Below are 21,586 nucleotides of genomic sequence, written 5' to 3' on the forward strand. Positions count from 1 at the left end.
TGGTCATGGCACCTGCCTGAACTGCTTTCCAGTCACATACATTCAGTGATTTAAGCTAAGGTATCTCTGGGACATCTGATTCTCTCTTCACCAGTCTGCATAACTATGGAGGAAGCCAAAAAAATAAAGCCATGGGGAACTTCCAATGGGGCTGAGAAGTACTTAATAGGATTCCTACGTAAAACAAAAAACCAAGGTACCAAGATTTCCTTACCTTGGTGTGTAGGGAATGGTGTGTGGTTTCACTTGGTTGAAGGTATAGATTAGTTTTTGAGCAGCTCTTTGTTGTTGAATTTCCTACAAAGTAAGAAACATTGATTTAAAAATACATACTGGTTTACTGAACCATACTATTATCACAGAGATACTAAAGGCTGCCCTAGTCATTTTAACCTCACTTAGTTCCTACTACTCCTCTCTACCTTAAAAGTGAAAGTCAAAAATAACAAAAACTACTACCTTCAAAACAACGAAATACCTTCAGGTTGAACAGCATGGTCTTACTGTGACCAGGTCTCCTTTCTCTGACCTGTCCGACTGGGCTCTTACCCTGAGGCAGAGGTGAAGCACCGTGCTCTCCTGGAAGATTTCGTGCCACGTCTGCACGACCTCGGGGAGAAAGGACTTCACAATGAAAACGTGCCCCGGTGTGAGAACGCCATCCTCAGACCACGTGCTGATGACTCTCATGGCTTTACGGAGGCCCCCGTCCAGCTCCTCTCGGGACAACACCTGGATCATGGCCGCTCTCCCACGCTGGGACCAAGAAGACATGCTCTTATCAAGGTTCAAAGGGGAGCTCTCCTCCAGCCTGTACACAGTCACTTCTTCTCCCGCTGCAAAGAGAAGTGAAGGCCAGGAGCTCAGGGGGATCCTAGGGACCTGGATGTGACGTCCTGAATGTCAACTTGGAATCAGTTCAGTCTCTGTGATCGGAGGAGAATGGGACTAGCAGGGACTAGAGCAGAACCAGGACCCGGATCGTGCCACTGAGTGTCTAGGGAAGGTGGGGAGGGGAAGAAGGGACAATGTATCTGATGATGTCCAGGAATTAAGTTATTCTTACTGTGGACTACAAGTGGACAGAAACAATATCAGAGTGGTGTGGACATGCTTCTTTCATTAAAGACAACTGTTTCTAAAGAAATGGTTTAACCTAGCGTTATTCATTACTGTCCTCCTAAGGTGCCTTATTAGGCATTTTTTCCTAATTGTCCCAAGTGTGTTTGTGTGGATATACAAACGTGTGTGTGTGTGTGTGTGTGTGTGTGTGTGTGTGTGTGCGCCATATAAGAAAAAGGGTTGTTCTGCTCTTGCTGTTGCTTAGATTTTGCTTTCTTCTCTTTTGTTGTTATTTCACTGAGAATACAGTGGTTTAAGTGGAGTCAGTACAAGGATCATAACCTCTCTCTCCCTCTTTTGCACCTTTTTACAAGTTTTCTTCATCAGTAAAATGGGTTGAAAATAATGTTCTCCTCATTGGTGTATTGCAAAGATTAAATACGTTAGCCAGGTGCAGTGGTGCATTCCTGTAATACCAGTGCTTCGGAGACTGAGAAAGGAGGATTGCAGTTTTGAGGCTAGCCTGGGCAATGGAGCATGGCCCTTGGCAACTTAGCAAGGGTCTCAAAGTAAAAAATAAAAATACCTAGGGTATAACTTAGAGGCTGAATGTCCCTGGGTTCAATCCTCAGTACCAAAAAAAAAAAAAATGATTAGATACATTAACATGGCTAAAGTGAACTAGAGCCGCAGATATGAACTCAATCCCATTTAAAGGATTCTAGACACAAACTGCTACTTACCTGCTCTACTGCTTCTACTTTTAGGCTCTTGAACAGGGAGAAATCCTTACTGAACCAGACTTCAACAGTATAGTATTCATGCTTCATAACAGAAGTAACATAATTTTTACTGGTTTACCAAGAAAGGAATCCCTTCTCTTACTCTTGTATCTAATTCCTGGCCAGTAGACACACCCAGGGAAGTTTTAACCGCATATTTTCAAGTATTTATTCTTGGTGCCCAGAAATACCACCAAGGATCTCTTAGACATTCTAATCCCTGAAGGCTTTGGAACAGAGCTATGGCTTTTCAAAAGCAGCCTTAGAGCCAACTGGAAGGAAGAGAAGGTGGCGTCTCCTCTAATAATCAGAAGACAAACTGGCTGTCCCATGTGGACAGTGTGAAGAGACTGGAGGTGAAGATGGTGGGGGTGGGCACCTGGCCATACTGTCACCCGGTCCCTGCTCCATCCTGCTGGACAGAGAAACTCCGGTGGCCTTGGAGAACTCAAACGTGTGTCCTTTTATTACTCCAGCCTTTAAAAGTGGCATCTACAGTCTGAGGTTAAAAGCAATCAATGTACATTAAAACAAACAAACCAACAGAGCACAAGACACAAAGCATTTCTCATCAGTCGCCTGTTGCCTGTCGCCACGCTGACACTTCGAGCTTTCTCCTGTGTTCATTACATATGGTTGGTTTGGTCTTTTCTTTCCTGAGATCTTCCAGCGTGAGTCGGCGAATGCCAGGTGCAGCATTCTTGCTTTCTTCCCAACTGCTGCTCAATACGGGTCCCACCCATCCCCACAGAAGCAAATTTTGACTCTAAATGCTGGCCAGAGCAGATAAAAGGGGTTTCCATTTTAGGAAAGGAATCTCACTGTTCTACAAGGTGCAAACAAAATTTTCAAGTCAAATGATGTATCATGTTGTCTTTCTTGGTTTATTCTGATGGAGTGTGCCTGATGTTAGACGGCCCTACGGTAGCCCCAAGAAGTAGAAATGCCACTCACCCCACAGCTGGATTGGTGTAAACGGTATGGTCTGAGAAAGCCTCATTAAATTGTTCCTTTCGATGGCTGCAAACAATAACAGATTTACAATTTTACATCTGCATCTGTGGATTAAATTTACAGAAAGCCTCTCCACATTGATATGGTCAAATACTGCCAGAGTGTTTTATTTCTGAGGCCCTTATTTTTGCTATTGTCAAAAAATAAATAATACAGTTGTAAATATAAATGATCCCTTAAATAAGAAGGATATCCCAGTCTTGGGGACATTTTCTAATGAGGTTACATAACAGGGTCAGAGGGAGAGTCTCTCTCTCACTCTCCTGAATACCAAATCACATACTAACCCACATCTATGTGGGACTGTTCTTGAAATGGCATTTTAATCCTTCATTCTCTGGTTTTTCTTTTTCAAAGCAAACCCAATGCGCAGTGGACTGTGGCGACACCTACTGTTGGTTTTGTGTAATTTACTTTCTTATCCCAAGGAGAACTGAAGACTAATTTTAATTAGAAGCAGGTGATCTGCATTTTCTTGTTAAGAGCCGTATCCTAACAGATCAGAGTCGATATGAGTTACAGTATTTCTCACCAGAGACTTGCTCAAGTTTGACAGCTGGAGTCAAAATAATAGATTACTGCTATGCTGCAAGACCCAGTTAGAAGAACCTGGAATGAGGAGTCTGTAATCCACAGACACGTGACTCAACACGGAGGAGAATTCAGGATACAGCAGCCCTGGGCTGACCTTGCTATTAATAAGTATGGTAGTTTCTAGAGTGCAAGATCTCGCCCGGGCGCTGAGCTTCAGACTGTGAAGTCTTGCCATGTATCGTCTTCCCCACCGCTGAGAGCAGTGGGCCCAGCGGCACGAGTCCAGTTGGTTGTTAGATTGCTTAGCATTCAAAACGTTTTCTTTTTAATTCTCAACCAGCCCTTTGGCAGTCTGCTCTGCAGGAAGGGGGAGCACAACCGCTCCCACTTTGAAAGAAAGACAGCTGATGCACTGTGAGATGATGGTGCCTAAGAGAGTCAACACGCTTGATGCCTCCATCCGACATCTCTGTGCGACATCCTTGTTGACTTTACTCCGAGGGGTTGGCATTCATTCAGTGGTCATGTTCACAGAGGGCCCAGGGAAGGTACCAAACCCTCTCTCAAAGAAGTACTGCAGGTCCATCTTCCCCCAAATCCAAGACACCGAGCTCAGCCAGGTGTGGTGGAGTATGCCTGTGATCCCAGTACTGGGGAGACTGAAACAGGAATGTCACAGGTTCGAAGCCAGCCTCAGCAACTTAGCAAGACTCTGTTTCCCAATGAAAACTAAAATAGGTCTGGGGTTCTAGTTCAGAGGTAGAATGCCTCTGGATTAAATCTCCAGAACCAAAATGAATAAGGTAAAATCAAAACACTTAAGCTCGCCAGGTGTGGTCACACACACCTTTAATCTCAATACGTGGGAAGCTGAGGCAGGAGGATCACAGGTTCAAGGCCAGCCCCAGAAACTTAGTCAGACTCTTAACAACCTAATGAGACCCTGTTTGAAAATTAAAAACTAAAAACGTCTGGGAGAGGGGTGTAGCTCAGAGGTAGAATACCCTTGAGTTCAATCCTTAGTATAAAAAATTTAAAAAGTATTAAATTCTCTGCTTTGGAGCTGGCTTGGAGCTTGCGAGGAATTTCTACACCTCAAAGAGAACTTCACAATTTGGAACCTGCTGATCTAAATGCTTTTTAAGAAACAAAACCAAATTCTCAGAAGTTCCTACAACTTGCTTTCTTAAGTCGGTGCCAAGGTAAAAAATCTAAATGCTGTTCCCATCAAAGTGAATAGTCCTCAGGGTTGGGAGCCACATCATGTCATGGAATTCACCAAGTTTCTATTTACAAATGCAGAATCAGACGTTTAGCTCAGCGACACCCATGCTTCCTACCTGAGTAATGGTGGTGAGGCTCTTGAGGGCTTTGTAAAGAGGCTGAGATCTCTGAAATCATAGGAAACATTGGCGTTTTAATTACTTGGCTGAGATAAATACATGCTAACGAACGAATATATTGCCTTCCAAGATATTATTGAACAGGTTAATCATAATGGCTTCTCAATATTTGAAAAATCTTGCCTAATAGCCTTTAACCACATGATTGCACATGGCATCCTGACAGCTTCCAATCATCAATGTAATATCTCCAAACATATTTATACAGGGAATTGAAGAAAGACAGGTAATATTAGCCTCAAAGATGTATTTCCTCTGAACCAATTACACCTCTGGGTTGCAGAAGGCACTCAGCTGCCCATCACACATCACGACATCCCAGAAGCACGATTCTCTGAGCTCCCTACCAAGATGCAGGAGAAAGACGTTATTAATGCCAAGTTATTAGCAGACTACTTCACTGACCTAAAGTAACGATAAAATGATGAAAACACCTTAAGAGGTGTATGCCAGAAACAAAGGAAAAAATGAAAATAATATATCAGCACGGGATTTGTTTGACTACGCAAGGACCCTGTGCTGGGGACACCCCCTCCAAGATTAACTCGCTCGCCTCTACCTGCTCCAGTCCTAAATTACAAGGCTCAGGAGAAATCCTTTGCAACAGTTTCGCCATTTCATAAAATCAAAATTAAAGTGGAGAAACTTTAGTCTCGTGGTAGCAACTGGTTTATGCCTAGTAGAGTAGGCAGTAATAATGAGCCCGGTTTCCACAGATCTCCCTGGCTTCTTGTTGCAGACCAAGGGAAGGAGCGAGCATCCCTTCCTTTGGGGCTGCAGGGGAAAAAGTCAGATCAGCAGAAAAGTCTCTTCCTTTCTAAATTCATTCAGTTATCATATCTATATTCTGCTCCTACTATGAGCCATGCTATACATGAGAGATGTAAGGACAAGGTTCCTGCCTTAGAGAAAAGTGCAAAAAACCATAGAAAAAGACATGAAACTACAATCACAACACACCAAAGTTTATGAAACATGCTAACTGGGTAAGCAGTGTGAAATATTTAAAGGGGGAGGCTGAGACAGGAGGATCGCAGGTTTAAAACCAGCCTCAGCATGTAGTGAGACTCTCAACAACCTAGTAAGACCTCGTTTCAACATAGAAGTAAAATAGGGCTGAGGGTATAGTTCAGAGGTAGAATGCCCCTGGGTTAGATCCCCAGAACCACAAATATATACATATTTAAAGGCTGTGGGCCTGAGGCAATCAGGTCTCAGATAAACCTTCCAGTGATATGTTTTAGCCCTACTTGGCCATGTGGGGCTTAGAGTGCCATAGAGAGCCTGTGGGAAAAGCCAGCCGCGTCTTACGAGTGGCACTTCATCAACAAGTGTAAAAAATGGCCGTAGATCAGCTGAAATAACTCAGTGGTTATACCTCACTCATAGAAAAAAAAAATGAGAAAATCAGAGTCAAAAAGGGGAATTTTGATGATTTTAAACCACACATCAATCCTGAATTATCTGGAGAAAGAGAGCCAACTTCCTACCTTTTTACTGAATTTGCTACTTTGTATGGTTAGAAACAAATCATAAAAACAGATTCAATAACTGAAAGTCACAGCAGAACAGTGAATCTCAGCAACGATTAGATGAAAAAATAAAATGTTTAGATAGGAAAACTTACTGTCCATTCCATTTGAACTCCTCAACCTGTTTGGGGGAAAATGAAATGATTTCGATAAGACTGCTTTCAACCTTTCAATGATAGAAAAAAATATGCGAAACAGAAAAAAACAGAGTACGTGTGTAGCAGCCAGCGCCAATCCCTACTTTTACCAATACATCAGTGTATAGTCCTACACTTACTTTCGCAGAAAAATAAACATGAGCTGTGCATGCAAGACATTCACTGCACAGGCCTTAAGCTGACTGAAAGCAGTTTGCTTCTCTAATTAGCTAAGTGATCGCACAACCTATATAAGACTTAACTGTGTTTGTGCTGTTTGGGATCAATGAAACCCAAGGGTTCCTGAACAACGCAAAGGGAGAGCCCACAAATGAGCCTGTGACTGTCTCTGGACAAGCCTACAAATCACTTTCATTAGCCCACGTGGCCCCTAAATGTTCACAGGCTGAGATTAGCTCCCTTCGAATTGTTATTTGCCCTGCTCAAATGCACACGTGGCCACAGGCAAGTCTGAATAAACGCATTCAAAGAATATCTCCAGTATTTAAGGTCCTTGGGGAAGAAAGCACAATTACAATTATTGTTTAATTTCATGCTGCAATAACCCACTACTCGGCATGAGCACGAACTACTGAACCTTTGGGAGAAGAAAGTCCTGTGTCCTTTAACTGGGAGGCCGGCTGCACAGAGACTGGATGGCCACTCAGAGAGAGGCCGCCTCCAACACCACAGACCGCGAGCTGAAAGTCACCTACCTACTCAGCATCAAACGGCCCTTCCGTGGAGTAGGCAATTCTGGATTCTGCCCCCTCTGGCTATATGTGTACTTAATTTGATGATGTAACTAGAAAAGTCCAGAAAACACTACAAACAAAATGGAATTATCAGCCAGGCACAGTGGAGTACACCTGTGGTCCCAACGACTGGAGAGGCTGAAACAGGAGTGGTGCTTAAACCCAGGGACTCAGGCTCAGCCTGGGTAACATTGTAAGACCCTGTCTCTTGAAAAAAAAAAAAAAAAAACACTCAATAAAATAGAATCGTCTTGTCTTGGTTGGTTCTCAAATTTTATTTCTCCAAATAAATAAAATTCCAGAGGGATACTCAACACTACAGCCACAAGAATTCTCTCTCCTCTCTCTCCATCCCGTCTGCTCTCCTTCTCACTCTCTGTCCTTCTCAGAATCACCAGTGTGACAGTGTGGGTGTTATTGAAAAACTAAAAGTAAAAGAGATCGACCTCACAAACTAAAAGGAAAAACTTGAGAAAAAAGAAACTGTTTTTAAAACTAAAGAGTAAATATAATCAGGGCTTCGGTCTTTTTCTTCAGGCGAGACAGATTTATTTCTACTCTTTAAAGCAAATTCACAGTCTTACGTATCGGAAAAAAGTGGTAATTGTTATTCCGTGTATTTTGTTGTTGTTGTTGTTGTTCACTGCAAAGGCAAATGTTTAATGTTAATTTGCCTAGAAATGTTTCATTACAGCATGCTTAAAAGAGACTCATGTGAGATGTTGACAAAAACAGGAAAACTTAAGAATAATTTTTTTTACTCATGTAAAAAAGAGTAAAATACTGTCATTTGACACGTCTTTTTTTCCTCCTTTTCTGACCAAATTAAACCTTTATTTCTGAGTGGGTTAAAAAAAAGAAAAGAAAACCCAAAGACTCTTAACAAGAGACATTTAGACATACTCACAGGGGGCTCCTAGCGAGGGTGCTGCTCCTGGAATTCCACAAAGATGTTTTACTCAGATCCTGAGCATAAGAGAAAGGCCATCACATGAGCATCCAATACACAGCCACCCGAGCCTCCAGGAACACACCTGCAAACACACTCCTTCCTATCACTAATCCAGCTAAACTCAAGCTAGAAAGACGCATGATGTTAGCACCGGATCAGAGTGTCTCAACGGACTCTAATGGACCAAAATGGTTTTTATCAGGACATCAAAGAGGAAACATAACATACGGGAAGTTTTTTTGCTTTTTGTTTTTGTTTTTTGGTGGTACTAGGAGTGGAACCCAGAGGCTTTTCTACCTCCAAGCTATACTCCCAGACCTATTTTATATTTTATTTGAAAACAGGGTCTCACTAAGTTGCTGACAGCCTCCCTAAGTAGCTGAGGCTGGCTTCGAACCTGTGCGATCCTCCTGTCTCAGCCTCCTAAGCTCAGGGATTACAAGCGTGCTCCACCACGCCCAGCCATATGGGAAGTTTTTACAGAAGCAGGGCTAAATATGCAAGATCAGTTAATGAAAAATGCAACAAAGATTCAAGTTGACAAGCTGTGTGTGTGTGTGTGTGTGTGTGTGTGTGTGTGTGTGTGTGTGTGGTACTGGGGATGAACCCAGGGGCATTCTACCTCTGAGTAGAACCCCAGTACCACCAAAAAACAACAACAACAAAAAAAAAATAGCATTAAGCCTGGAGTAGTGGCACATCCCTGTAATCCCAGCACTTGGGAGGCAGAGACAAGGAGGATCACAGGTTCAAAGCCAGCCTCAGCAATGTAATGAGGCTAGCAGCAACTTAGTGAGACTCCTCTAATTCCAAACAAAAAATAAAATAGGTCTGAGGGTGTAGCTGGAGGTAGAATGCCCAGGTTCAAACCCAGCACCACAAAAATAAAATAAAATAACATTAACCTTGAATTTGTCTCATCCCCTGTTTCCTATTTATTGAAATATTTCTTGAGACCGAGTATACTCTAGATGTGACTTTATAGGTGTTACCTTTGTCAGCCACTGTCATTAAATTCACAAAGAGGGCATTTTAGAGTTATAACTAATGAAGATCACGGGTTAATTGTTGTACAGAGATTTGAAACTGAAAACCGTAGAGTCAGGATTTGAACGTTGGCTCCTGTCTCACTTGCCCTCAAGCGGTTGTACATTTTATTTTCAAGACCTTCGATTCCTGCAAGAATATCTAAGATAGTTCATACAGGTAATGTCGGTACTGTTCTCAAGTTCAAGCACATAACACTCAAACCAAAACCAAATTTAGGTTTCTTGGGTTACTCTAACTAGATCGCACGTCCCACAAGGCAGATGGCACTAAAACAAGGCACATATCTGTTGATGGTAAGAAAAGCAGACTACGAAACTGGAGAGTCTCCACATGGGAGAAGCACTGCGTGGTCTTCACCCAGCAGCACTTGAATCTCTCTACCATGTCTGCAAAGAGGTTTGTTCAGCTGATACCGAAAAACCACAAGGGAGGAGCCTGCTACTTCCAGAAATAACCCATTCCATCCTTGGAAAGCTCCAATTGCTATAAATTTCTTCTCAGACGAGGCTGAAATCTGTCTCCCAGTAACTTCTCCACGTTGATTCTAGACCTACCTTGTAACAAGTGTATTGAAAATGTCCTTTATTAATTTCACAGGACAACTTTCATATACCTGAAAAGTCTCAAAACTTCCTGAACTCTTTCTCTCCTCCTAACCATTCCCAGGATACTGAGAAAACAGGGAAATCTCTCAAAGATGACCAAGAAAGAAAAAATAACGTGGAGGGTCTAGGAAAATTCACGCGGGAATTTACCTGAGCAGAGATTTTAATTCAATGGTGGTGAAAAGCAGAAATCAATTAAGGGACACAGAGTCAAATGAGTCCAGCTGAGTGACACTCGGTGACACAGTTTGCACGCACAAAGGCTGTTCATAAAAAACATCAAAGTAGTTTTACCTCTTGGGGCTGCTTTGGGTGATCACTGCCTTGTTCAGCTTGTTGCTCAATTCCTTTATTTTTTATTTTTTGATATATATAAGGTTCTAGACCTTGTTTTTAAGAAAAGGAAGAAAAAATTAGAAAATACATGAAAATGTGTTATATTCAAATCACAGTTCCCAAAGAGAAAAATGTGAACAGCGTACATTCATTTAAACTCAGATATAGTTTTCTTTCTGTTCTTAGCAAGTTTTATCAAGTTTTTTCCACCCTTTTTTCTCTAGAGATTGAAAGCTATAGATTCTATTTCCCTTCTCCCACAGTTACTTTCACATCTATAACTCTTTATACTCCCCTGTATCAGTCAAAAATTAAAGGATCCATAATCTGTCCTTCCTTAAAACAAGACCTCAGTAACTTTTTATGTGCACCCTCTCCTGCACCTTTGCTTTATTTTAAGTATGTAAAATTTTAGTTACAAATTATTAGAAAGTCTTCCTTAGTAACTGTGTCAAGCATCACGGTAGGCTAAACAACAAACAATAGCAAAAGACAGACCTAAAGAAATGCTATCAAACAGATTTAATTGGGAGCTTTATCTTATAAAGGATTATGAGGATCATTATTATGATTCGTATTTTATACCTGGTATCTACGGAGTTACTGTATATAGTAGATGCATGATGATTATTTGATAAATACTTGGTGGAATTAATTCTGAAAATAATCCTTACTAAGAGTTCTACACAAATGCACATATATATAATATAAATATGTGTGTATATAGGTCATATTATATAGATAATATATATATCTATAGGCAATGGTTGTATTTTTCCCCTTAGTGGTTTTGTGCTGGGAAAAAAAGTACACAAAAGTGTTTTAAAAAGACCCTCTGAGATTACCAAAAAGTTACCCATAAAAGCACATTATTTTTAAAAAGTTATGATAAACATGGTTTCATTAATAGCACAGGATTACAATTAAAATACAGTGCCTAAAAGAGAAGCTGAAAATGTAGTTTTTCTTTTCACGGTTAATTTTCTCAGAGCTTCACTTTTCGCAAGAAAGCTGCCTGGCGGGGCTTCTCCCAACCCCAAAACTTTTATTATTTAATTCTTTCTTCCATTTATTCTTACCTCACACATGTTCCCAAAATATAAGCTTCTCAACTCAGGAGGACGTGGTTCAAGAAAGACACTGGCCTTAAACCCTCTGGGATCAGCTGTGCTCGGCTCAGCCTACTTTCCTGGCCTTGCCCCCATCGGGCCATTTGACTTTTCCCAGAACCCTCCTGACACCTGCCTCTTAGCCTCTGTTTGAAATTTATTGGGAGGAACTTAAATAACGTAAGGGAAAATTATATATAATAGCCTAAACATGGGTTATATTATTTACTGAAAACATAATGGATGAATAGATAGATTTATTACTGGTCCTGGAATCATGTCTTCAGGTTGAGTTTTCAGTGGTTAAAATGTCTGACCTCTAGGACACTGTGTGGTTGAAGGCAAGACAATTAAGCTCTTAAACCGTATCTATAAACTGAGAGGGTTCAGGATAATTTGGTTTCTCTTTCAGTTTACAGCCCCCTTGATTCTCAGTGGTTCAACAAGAAGTTGAGTATTCTTTTTTAATACATATGGGGATTTCTCCTCCTTCACATTGACATTTGGGGCTGGAGACGTCCTTGGAGTGGGAGATCACTCCATACACGAGGATGTTCAGCAGCCTCTCCAGCCTCCGCCCACGAGGTGCCAAGAACATGCCCCCTTTAGCGGTGACAGTCCCTCAGGAGAGGGGTTCCAGGGTGCAAAATGGCCACTTGTTTGATAATCAATGACTGTAAGAAGAAGCAAGGGTTATAAAGAAGCAGAAGAGCATAATTTGTGTTTGTGATACTGGGGATGGAACCCAGGGGCACTCTACCTCTGAACTACACTCCCAAGCCTATTTTTTATTCTTTATTTTGAAACAGGTTCTCACTAAGTTGTGGAGAGCCTCACTAAGTAGCTGAGACTGGCCCCAAACCCAGATCTTCCTGTCTCAGCCTCCCAAATACTGGGATTACCAGCACGCACCACCACGCCAGGTTCAGAAATACAATACCTACTTGTACCTTTTAGTTTTGTACTTTAAATAATTTAAAATTGCTACGGTTCCTGGATCACATACTCCCTTCTTTTTTTAAGAACAGTAAAAAAAGTTCAAAGTCCTGATCATGGCTTTCATTTCTGTTCATAATTGGCCCTCCCCTCTCCTGGACAGGCTTACTTCATTTCCAGGTCATGCCTGACTCGGGGTTTTCAGCCCCAATGGGTTGAACTGCCTCCTCCATTCCCATTAAGCTAAGAAAACTTAAGAAAGTCCATGGAATAAGTACCCAATATGGACTGGAATGGATAACCAATGACAGCTTACTCTGCTGGATTCTGAACAAGGATCCATATTAGGGTCACACAAACCTTAAGAACTCATCAAATTAGGCTGAGTATGGTGGTGCATGCCTATAATCCCAGTACTTAGGAGGCTGAAACACAAGGATTGCAGATTTGAAGCCAGGCTCAGCAACTCAGCAAGACTTTCAGCAACCTAGCAAGACCCTATTTTAAAATAAAATAGAAAATAGCTGGGTGTGGTGGTGCACACCTGGAATCTCAGGACTTGGGAAGCTGAGACAGGAGAATCACAGGTTCAAGGCCAGCCTCAGCAACTGAGTGAGGCCCTCGGCAACTTAGCAAGACCCTGTTTTAAAATAAAAAATAAAATAGCTCAAAGGTAGAATTCCCCTGGTTTCAATCTCCAGTATAAATATATAAATAAATAAATAAGTAAATAAATAAATAAATTAGGGCTAGGGGTGTAATTCAGAGGTAGAGAGTCCCTGAGTTCAATCCCCAGTACCTAACACACACAAAAACATGAAATTAGATAGATAAACTTTCCCACCCCATAAATTACACTTAATGACCACTCTCTTAGGGAAAACATTCTTGAATATACGATACTACTAAATCTCACTGTTTCTTTGCTGAATCCTGGTAACTATTCCTTTAAGGAAATAAAGTTTTATCCCCTTCATAAAAAGTAAAACCAGAAAAGGGCTATTTTCCTCACAGGCTGTTGCTACCTTCTCTTCCCTTCCCTCATCTCTACTTAAAAGAACAACAGAAAGCACCGATGGTCCAGAGGCCGCAGCGTGAGGAAGCTCTGCCAGGGTGTGGGGACCCGAACCGTCCCCTGGTACCTACTTATCTGGCTAAACTTGGACACCGTGAGCCAGTTCTTTCTGCTGCTCTCTTCTGAGATGTCATTTCCTCCTGCCGCTGAGTCCGTTTGGTCACACTGACAGCAGGAGTTGACTGTTATGACCTGGAGAGAAAGCCAGTTGTTGGAACACAGTGACCGTAACCTGAAAACTCTCCGACACATTGACGGCCACGGCGTGGTGGAAAGCAGTGGCCAACCCTGCTGCGTGTTGGAATCACCGAGGACGCTCTGGCAAATTCCAGCACTTGGGCCCACAGGACACAAGTCCCCTGTGACTTCTCTTTGTAGTCAGGATTAAGAACCAGCAAGTGGAAGCTAGCTGCGATGGTGCACACTGTCGTTCCAGTACTTAGAGACTGAAACAAGGATCACAGGTTCAAGGCCAGCACCGGCAACTGAGTGAGGCTCTCGGCCACCTAGCGAGATGCTTGTTTTGAAAGGGCTGGGTGTGTAGCTTGGAGGTTGAATGCACCTGCTTCAAACTCCAGTACCACAAAAAAAAAAAAAAAAAGAAAGGAAAGGAAAAAGAAAATAAAAGAAAGAAAGAACAGAATGAACAGAAGAGAAGAGAAAAAAAAGAACCAGTGCGCGGAATAAGAATTCTAACTTCTGTCTGCCTCAGAATCATGCAGGGCTGCAGTGGGGCTGGTTAAACTTCCACTCACTAGATCCCACCCTTAGAATCAGCAGGCCTGGGGAGAGGGAGAACTGGGCTCTCTGAGAAGTTCTCAGGGGAGCTTGAATGGCCGGTAGAAGATCCTATTTTGAGAACCAGTTAATCAGAGCAAAAAATAAATAAATAAAACAAGGTTTGGATCTAAACAACTTGTATTAGAACGCTAGCTCTGTCAGAAGCTATGCAAACTGGGCAAATCATTTAGTGTCTCTGTGCTTTCTTCCCTCATAAAACAATGGATGCCAGGTCCGTCCCTGTAACCCCAGCTACTCCGAAGGCTGAGACAGGAGGATCACAAGTTCAAGGCCAGCCTTGGCAACTTAGCAACAGCCTGTCTCAAAATAAAAAGTAAAAAGGGTGGAGGATGTCATTCGGGGGTAAATCACCCCAGTACACAAAAATAATTAAAAGACATAATAATAACAATAATAATAATAATAATTGGCTAATAATATGGGCATCCTATATACTTCCAGGAACAGAGAACAAATGGAGGAAACTGATAAACTACAAAGTAATGCATGCACGCACACTTGAGTAGTTGTGCCCAGTTAAATCTACTTAGATGCATATTTCACAGGATTCCAGCAACTCATGGCATTTTTCCCTGGAAGAATAGCCTTCCTTGTCAGGCTAAATCTCTCCCTGAAAGACAATTTTTCGTAGTTGTGTCAATATTTATCTGTTTACTTCTGCTTCAAATTTAAAAGGGGGGGGGGCTGGTGTATTTTTAAATACATCCAGATCCTTGCTTGAAAAATAACTGTAAAAGAGAAAAATGAAACAAGATATTATGGACCATAAAAAGTAAATTCTTGCAGAATTGCTAAGTCAGATCTAAGACTTCCTAACAATACATAAAAAGATTCACTGAATGAAAATGAAGCCGGGCGTGGTGGCGCACGCTTGTAATCCCCGCGCTTGGGAGGCGGAGACAGGAGGATCGCGCAGGTTCGAAGCCAGCCACTCTGGTTTAAGGGACTCTGTTTCCAAATAAAAGGTATAAAACAAAAAATGGGTCTGAGAGTGTAGCCCAGAGGTAGAAGGGTTTCCAGGAACCCCAGTACCACCAAAAAATAAAAAATAAAAAAATAAGTAAAATGAAAACAGATCAGAAGTTGTAGGATAAAACTAAAACATGCTTAGAGGGCATTTTATAGAACCAAGTGCCTAATGTAGAAAATAACAAAGTTCTGACTCAATTACCAAAATTTAAAAAATAGGGCTGGAAGTGTAGCTTGGAAGTAGAATACCTCAGTTCCACAAAAAATAATTGTTATACTAAAATTTAAAAATATGGCTGGGCGTGGTGGCGCTTGGGAGGCGGAGACAGGTGGATCGTGCAGGTTCAAAGCCAGCCGCTCTGGCTTAAGAGACCCTGTTTCCAAATAAAATATAAAATACATCTGGGAGTGTAGCCCGGAGGTAGAAGGGTTTCCATCCCTAGTACCACCAAAGAAAGAAGGAAAGGAAAGAAAGGAAAGAAAGGGAAGAAAGAAAGAAAGAACTTAGAACTTTAACAAAACTTGTGCAAACTTGTATACTGAAAGTATGAAACATCACGGAGAGAAAAAAGACCCAAATAGATATGTCATGTGCACTCATCATAAGACTCACTACTGTTAACATTTCAACTTTCCCCAAATGGACAGATTCATATCAATTCCTTTAAGAATGCCAGAAAGCGTCTCTGTAAAAATCAACAAGCTGATTCTAAATGTATATGGAAATGCCAAGCACATAAATTAGCCATCTACTCCTTGGTAAAAGAAAATTTTGGAGGGAAGGAGAGTTCAATCTTCATCTATTATTATATATAAAAATCCCTTTGAATGGGTTCTAGACCTATATGTAAGAGCTCAAATTATAAAGCTCCTTAAAGAAAACATACGAGAAAATCTTTGTGATCTTTGGTTTGGCAAAAATTTCTTAACTATGATACAAAAATCCTAAACTATAGAAGAGCCAAACACTTGACTTCATCAAATAAAGAAGTTATGGACTTCAAAGGGCATATAGGAAGAGGGGAAGGCCAGGCAGTGAGAAAAAAATATTTGCAAAAATATATATCCAGAATATATATTTTTAAGCTTACAACTTTTTTTGGCCGGGCGTGGTAGTGCACGCTTGTAATCCCCGAGCTTGGGAGGCGGAGACAGGAGGATGGCGCAAGTTCGAAGCTAGCCTTGCTGGCTTAAGAGACCTTGTTTCCAAATAAAAAATATAAAAAATAGGTCTGGGAGTGTAGCCCAGAGGCAGAAGGGCTCTATCCCCAATACCAACAACAACAACAACAACAAAAAAAAAAAAAAAAAAAAAAGCTTACAACTTTTTTCTGGTACTAGAATTGAACCCGGGGTGTTATACTTCCATGGTACACCCCCAGCCCTATTTTTTGTTTGTTTTGAAACAGGTCCTCACTAAACTGCAGAAGGCCTCACTAAGTTGAAGGTTCCTTACAACTTTTTTTTAAGCCAGGAATTGAACTTGGTGGTGTTATACTACTCTACCACTTAGCTACTTCCTTGGCTTGTTGTATTGTGTTATTGTTGTTGTTGTTGTTGTTGTTGTTCTTGTTGAATCAAGGTCTTTGCCATCCTCCTAAGTAGCTGGGATTAAAGACACACACCCCACACACACCCAGTGCCAAAAAAAGGTTCAGCTTTATAATAAGACAACAGCCCCGTTTTTAAAGTAAGCAAAACAAAAGAAATTGAACAAATTTTATACCAAAAAAGATGTGAAGATGACAAATAAACATATGAAAAAAAAATTCTTACCAGCATTAGTCACTACACAAAGGCAAAGAAAACACCCATATGAGCCGGGCGTGGTGGCGCACGCTTGTAATCCCCGCACTTGGGAGGCTGAGACCGGAGGATCGCACAGGTTCGAAGCCAGCCTCAGCTACGTAGTGAGGCTTTCAGCAACTTAGTGAGACCCTGTTTCCAAATAAAATATAAAAAACGTCTGGAAGTATAGCCCGGAGGTAGAAAGCCTCTGGGTTCCACCCCCAGTACCACCAAAAAAAGAAAGAAAGAAAGAAAGAAAACACCCATATGGCCAAAGTAAAAAATGACGATTGGGGAGGACCAAAGCAGCTGATGCGCTCATAATCTTCAGGTGGGCACGTAAAATGTCACGACCGCTTTGGGAACCCGCGTGAGAGTCTCTTTAAAAATTAAACACCATCCGACTGACATATACCTAAGTATTTGTCAGAGGAAAACGAAAACACAGGCCCACAAAAGCACGTGCGCACAAATGTTTCTACTAGGTTTTTCGAAATAGCCCCAAACTGAAAACAACTCAAATGTTTTTCAGCATGTATGTAAGTAGATTAATTAATGATGACTCCTACATTTTTATCTTCACTCCCTGTAGTACAATGCCATTTTGTGTACATGACACTACGATCAAGAGGAAACGAGGTAGATAGACTGCCGCTCCCATTGCGCAAGACGCGATTCTGTACACTTACCGGCACCTGCAGGGCTGGTACCTTCTTTCTCTTAGACAATCTCCTCTCCTTGGTTAGCATTTTTGCTTTGACCCACGCTGACCCTGTATCTGAAGATCTTGAGTGATCTGCAAGGAATTGGTTTATACGAGAAAGTTTTAGACAGTATGGTGGGGAGTGGGAAGGGGTCATTTTGCAGAAAGGGCTCAGAGAATCTACTGAACACAGTCAAGATGCATGGGCTCAGGCCGGGTGTGGTGGCGCACGCTTGTAATCCCCGCGCTTGGGAGGCGGAGACAGGAGGATCGCGCAGGTTCGAAGCCAGCCGCCCGCGCTGGCTTAGGAGACCCTGTTTCCAAATAAAAAAATGTAAAAAATAGGTCTGGGAGTGTAGCCCGGAGGTAGAAGGGCTTCCAGGAACCCCAGTACCACCAAAAAAAAAAAAAAATGCATGGGCTCAGCAACTTAGGGAGACCCTGTTTCAAAATAAAAAAATAAAATAGGACTGGGGGTGTAGACCAGAGGCAGAACCCCCTGGATTCACTCCCCAGTTCCATTAAAAAAAAAAAAACACTGAGGATTAGGAAAAAATAAAGAGAAATTTTGAATTTTTTTAAACTGGTAGTAACATAAAGGATCGAGGCTACTTTTTAAAAATGGCGCTCCTATCCGGGTGTGGTGGTGCACACTTGTAATCCCAGCATTTGGGAGGCTGAGACAGGAGGATCACAGTTCGAGGACCACCTTAGCTACTTAGTGAGGCCCTTTGCAACTCAATGAGACCCTGTTTCAAAATAAAGAATAAAAAATAGGGCCGAGGGTGTCGCTTGGAGGTAGAATGCCCTTAAGTTCCATCCCCAGTACCGCAAAAAAAAAAAAAAAAGTTTGCCCCCTTACCTTTAATCTTCATCAGCCTCTCCTCCTTGTGAAATCTGAAGCTATGGCTCCTAACCAGGGATTTGTCTCTGCAGAGGAGACTGGTTGGAAAGGATGTGTTTGGCTGGAGCCTGGGTCCCACCGGGCTGGAGCAGACACCACCCCGGGCCGACCTTGCATTATCAGAGAGGGATCTGCATCGCCTCTGCACGGGGCGCTGCTCACGCTGCACAGAGTCACTGTTACCAGTAGAGGGCGCACGAGTTTCCCATCTTTTCTTGAGGCTAAACACACCAGCTTCATCGCCTTCTGAAAACGCCCAGTTCACGTAGCCACCTCCCGACTGCATGCTCCTGACTCGGGAAGGGAGGGAGCTCATCCTCTTGGATGCAGGGGTGCCATCCCAAGCGGGTAGGACTTGCTCCCCCACATCGTGTTTGTCTGGGACCGGAGTGACTGGCTCATTCTGCTCTTGGGGTTCAGCCACTAACACCTGTTCAAAGACGCCTGGAGCCTGCTGAGTCCGGCGAACGGGGCTCTCAGCCAGGGGTAACTGTTCGCTTCTCAGCACACCTGCACCTGCTTCCACGCCTGGCTTGGACAGAGGCAAGACAGTCTCTGCAGAAAAGGGAAGTTGCTTTAGATATGAAGGGATCAGGAGAAATTGGCCATACTTGGAGTGCGCTTGCCCAGTAAGGGACACCCCAGGAGCCGCTACACTGTTTTCCATCTCCTGCTCTTCCTGGTCGTCTCTTACATCTGAGGTCTCTCTCCTGCTGTCTACAATCTCAAGAATGGGTTCTCTCTGCACTCTTGGGGGACGCTGGCTTCTAGCTAGGCTCCGAAGCAAAGAAGGGGGCATGCTGTAATACTGGTATTTCTTCTCTCTGGAGACGTCCACGCTGCCCAGGACCTCTGCACAGATGGCGTTGTTCCAGCTGTGGGGGAGCTTTCTGGAAGTGGAGTGCTTTCTGCTGGCCAGGAGAGCCTTATCTTCTTGCAAAGTGTCAACAGCAGAAAGGACCTTCAAAGTGTCCACGGTCAGGGCAGAGAGGTCCTGCAGGTGTCCCACCTGGCTATCCAAAGACAGTAAGGAGTCCTTTATAAAAGACACCTTGTCATTCATCTCTCTCAGCTGGAAGTACATCTCTGTAACCCTGGTGGAGGCAGAGAGAGAGGGAGAGAGACGATAAGCACCTAGGCAGTGGGAGCCATTCTGGCTCGCTCTTGCCCTGATCCTTCCTCAGGAGACTGCCAAGGCTTGATGCCTCCCAAGGGCAGGTCTGCCTCCGCCATGCTAGTAAGTACATCCTCGCTCCAGGTGGGCTCGCCCAGTATCGTTCCCACTGTGACCCCAAAGTCTGCATTTACAGATCAATACAGAGGATCCATATTGCTGTCTAAGACCTCTGAACCTCTTTCTAGGTTCCTACTAGTCATCTGATCATTCTATTTTGTTTCACTAATGAATTCATTAATTTGCATAAGGAAGCCATGGATATCTCCTACTGGCCAGCAATGTAGTTGTGATGGGAAAAGGAGATCTTGAGAAATAAACCAAAATTGTGAAACAAAATCAATAATCAAATGGGTCTTTAGGAAATAAAAACAATTAAAGGTCTTTAAAAAATACTCCAACTTTATAGTCCAATACACTTTTCAAGTTTCCAACAGCATCCATTTAGGACACCCATATTACGAAACAGTGTGAGGCAACTTTTAAAATGTATTTTGAATATTTTAACCAAAGATCATGATGTCTAGTCATTGATTCATGTAAAAGCAACACAAGACAGGCCTTGGTGGCGAGTTCTTGGAGGATCACAGGTTCGAGGCCAGCCTTGTCAACTTAGCAAGACCCTGTTTCAACTTAGAAAATAAAAAGGGCTGGGGATGTAGCTCAAAAGTAGAATGCCCCACGTTCCATCCCCAACACACACACACACACACACACACACACACACACACACACGTAGGACATCTCCAGTTATGCAAGTGCAAAAGTAAATTGCAAGTGAGTTGAAGAAAATAAAACAATTTCATGCAAAGAGAGAGAAGAAACTGTTGGTTAATATTTATCTGTACATATCACTGTAAATATCTCTGGTCGAGATGAATTTTGGTTTCCCCCCACCTCGGCCAAGAAAAAGACAAGGTAAAGTCTTAATCCCACTACCTCAGCATGGGATCTCTATTTGGAAATAGGATTTTTACAGAGATAATCAAGTAAAACGAGGTGGCTAGACTGAAACCCAATGCAACATCCTGGCATCCCCATAAAAAGAGAAGATTGTGGCACTGCCATGCCCAGAGGGAAGACATGTGGAGACACACACCCCTAGAGAAGATGGCCACAGCCAGGCACAGACCCGGGACGCCGAGGACTGAGGGCCCAGGAAGGACTCTCTCCTGGGCAGTTCAGAGAAGCCGTGGTCCTGCGACACCCTGATGCTGGACTTTCAGCTCCCAAAAATGTGAGGCCAGAAAATCCAGTGGTATCAGTAAAACACCCAGTTTTGCCGGGCGTGGTGGCACACGCTTGTAATCCCCACGCTTGGGAGGCAGAGACAGGAGGATTGTGCAGGTTCAAAGCCAGCCACGCGCGCTGGCTTAGGAGACCCTGTTTCCAAATAAAAAGTATAAAATAGGTCTGGAAGTGTAGCCCATGGGAGTGTACCCGGAGGTAGAAGGGCTTCCAGGAACCCCAGTAACACCAAAAAAAAAAAAAAAAAAAAAAACAGTTTTTAGTACTTTCCTACAGCAACCCTAGGAAACTATTATAGCTATCAAAGCTGAACAATCAGTGAAATAAATCGTAGAACGTATCAGAATTTATTACATAAGAGAAACTCATATACTAAAATAGTACAGATTTTTTTGTGTGTGTGATGTTAAGGATGGAACCCAGGGGCATTCTACCTCTAAGCTATACCCCCAGCCCTAATTTTTTTTTTTTTTTTTTTTTTTTTTAGTGGTACTGGGGTGGAACCCAGAGGCTTTCTACCTCCGAGCTCACTAAGTTGCTGAGAGCCTCACTAAATAGCTGAGGCTGGCTTCGAACCCGTGTTATCCTCCTGTCTCAGCCTCCCAAGCGCGGGGATTACAAGCGTGCACCACCACGCCCGGCTTATTCTTTACTTTTTTGAAACAGGGTCTCACTAAGTTTCAGAGGGCCTCCCAAGTACTGGGATTACTAGCATGT

At 42.7% G+C, this 21,586-nt stretch overlaps 1 protein-coding gene across 1 annotated transcript in view; it reads right to left on the reverse strand.

Moving 5' to 3' along the window:
• Window positions 1–21,586, reverse strand: part of TRPM6 (transient receptor potential cation channel subfamily M member 6) — a gene marked incomplete at both ends in the record, with an annotated part of 139,822 nt that overhangs the window by 19,197 nt on the left and 99,039 nt on the right. Inside the window, 10 exons of the mRNA XM_080708997.1 lie at window positions 215–297; window positions 550–836; window positions 2,799–2,864; window positions 4,733–4,783; window positions 6,423–6,448; window positions 8,127–8,185; window positions 10,121–10,212; window positions 13,354–13,474; window positions 17,530–17,636; window positions 18,406–19,541. Of these exons, the coding sequence (XP_080565123.1) occupies window positions 215–297; window positions 550–836; window positions 2,799–2,864; window positions 4,733–4,783; window positions 6,423–6,448; window positions 8,127–8,185; window positions 10,121–10,212; window positions 13,354–13,474; window positions 17,530–17,636; window positions 18,406–19,541 (2,028 nt within the window). The remainder of the gene's footprint in view (window positions 1–214; window positions 298–549; window positions 837–2,798; window positions 2,865–4,732; window positions 4,784–6,422; window positions 6,449–8,126; window positions 8,186–10,120; window positions 10,213–13,353; window positions 13,475–17,529; window positions 17,637–18,405; window positions 19,542–21,586) is intronic.

The sequence above is a fragment of the Muscardinus avellanarius genome (genome assembly GCF_963383645.1).
Source record: "Muscardinus avellanarius genome assembly, chromosome: 13".
NCBI lineage: Eukaryota > Metazoa > Chordata > Mammalia > Rodentia > Gliridae > Muscardinus > Muscardinus avellanarius.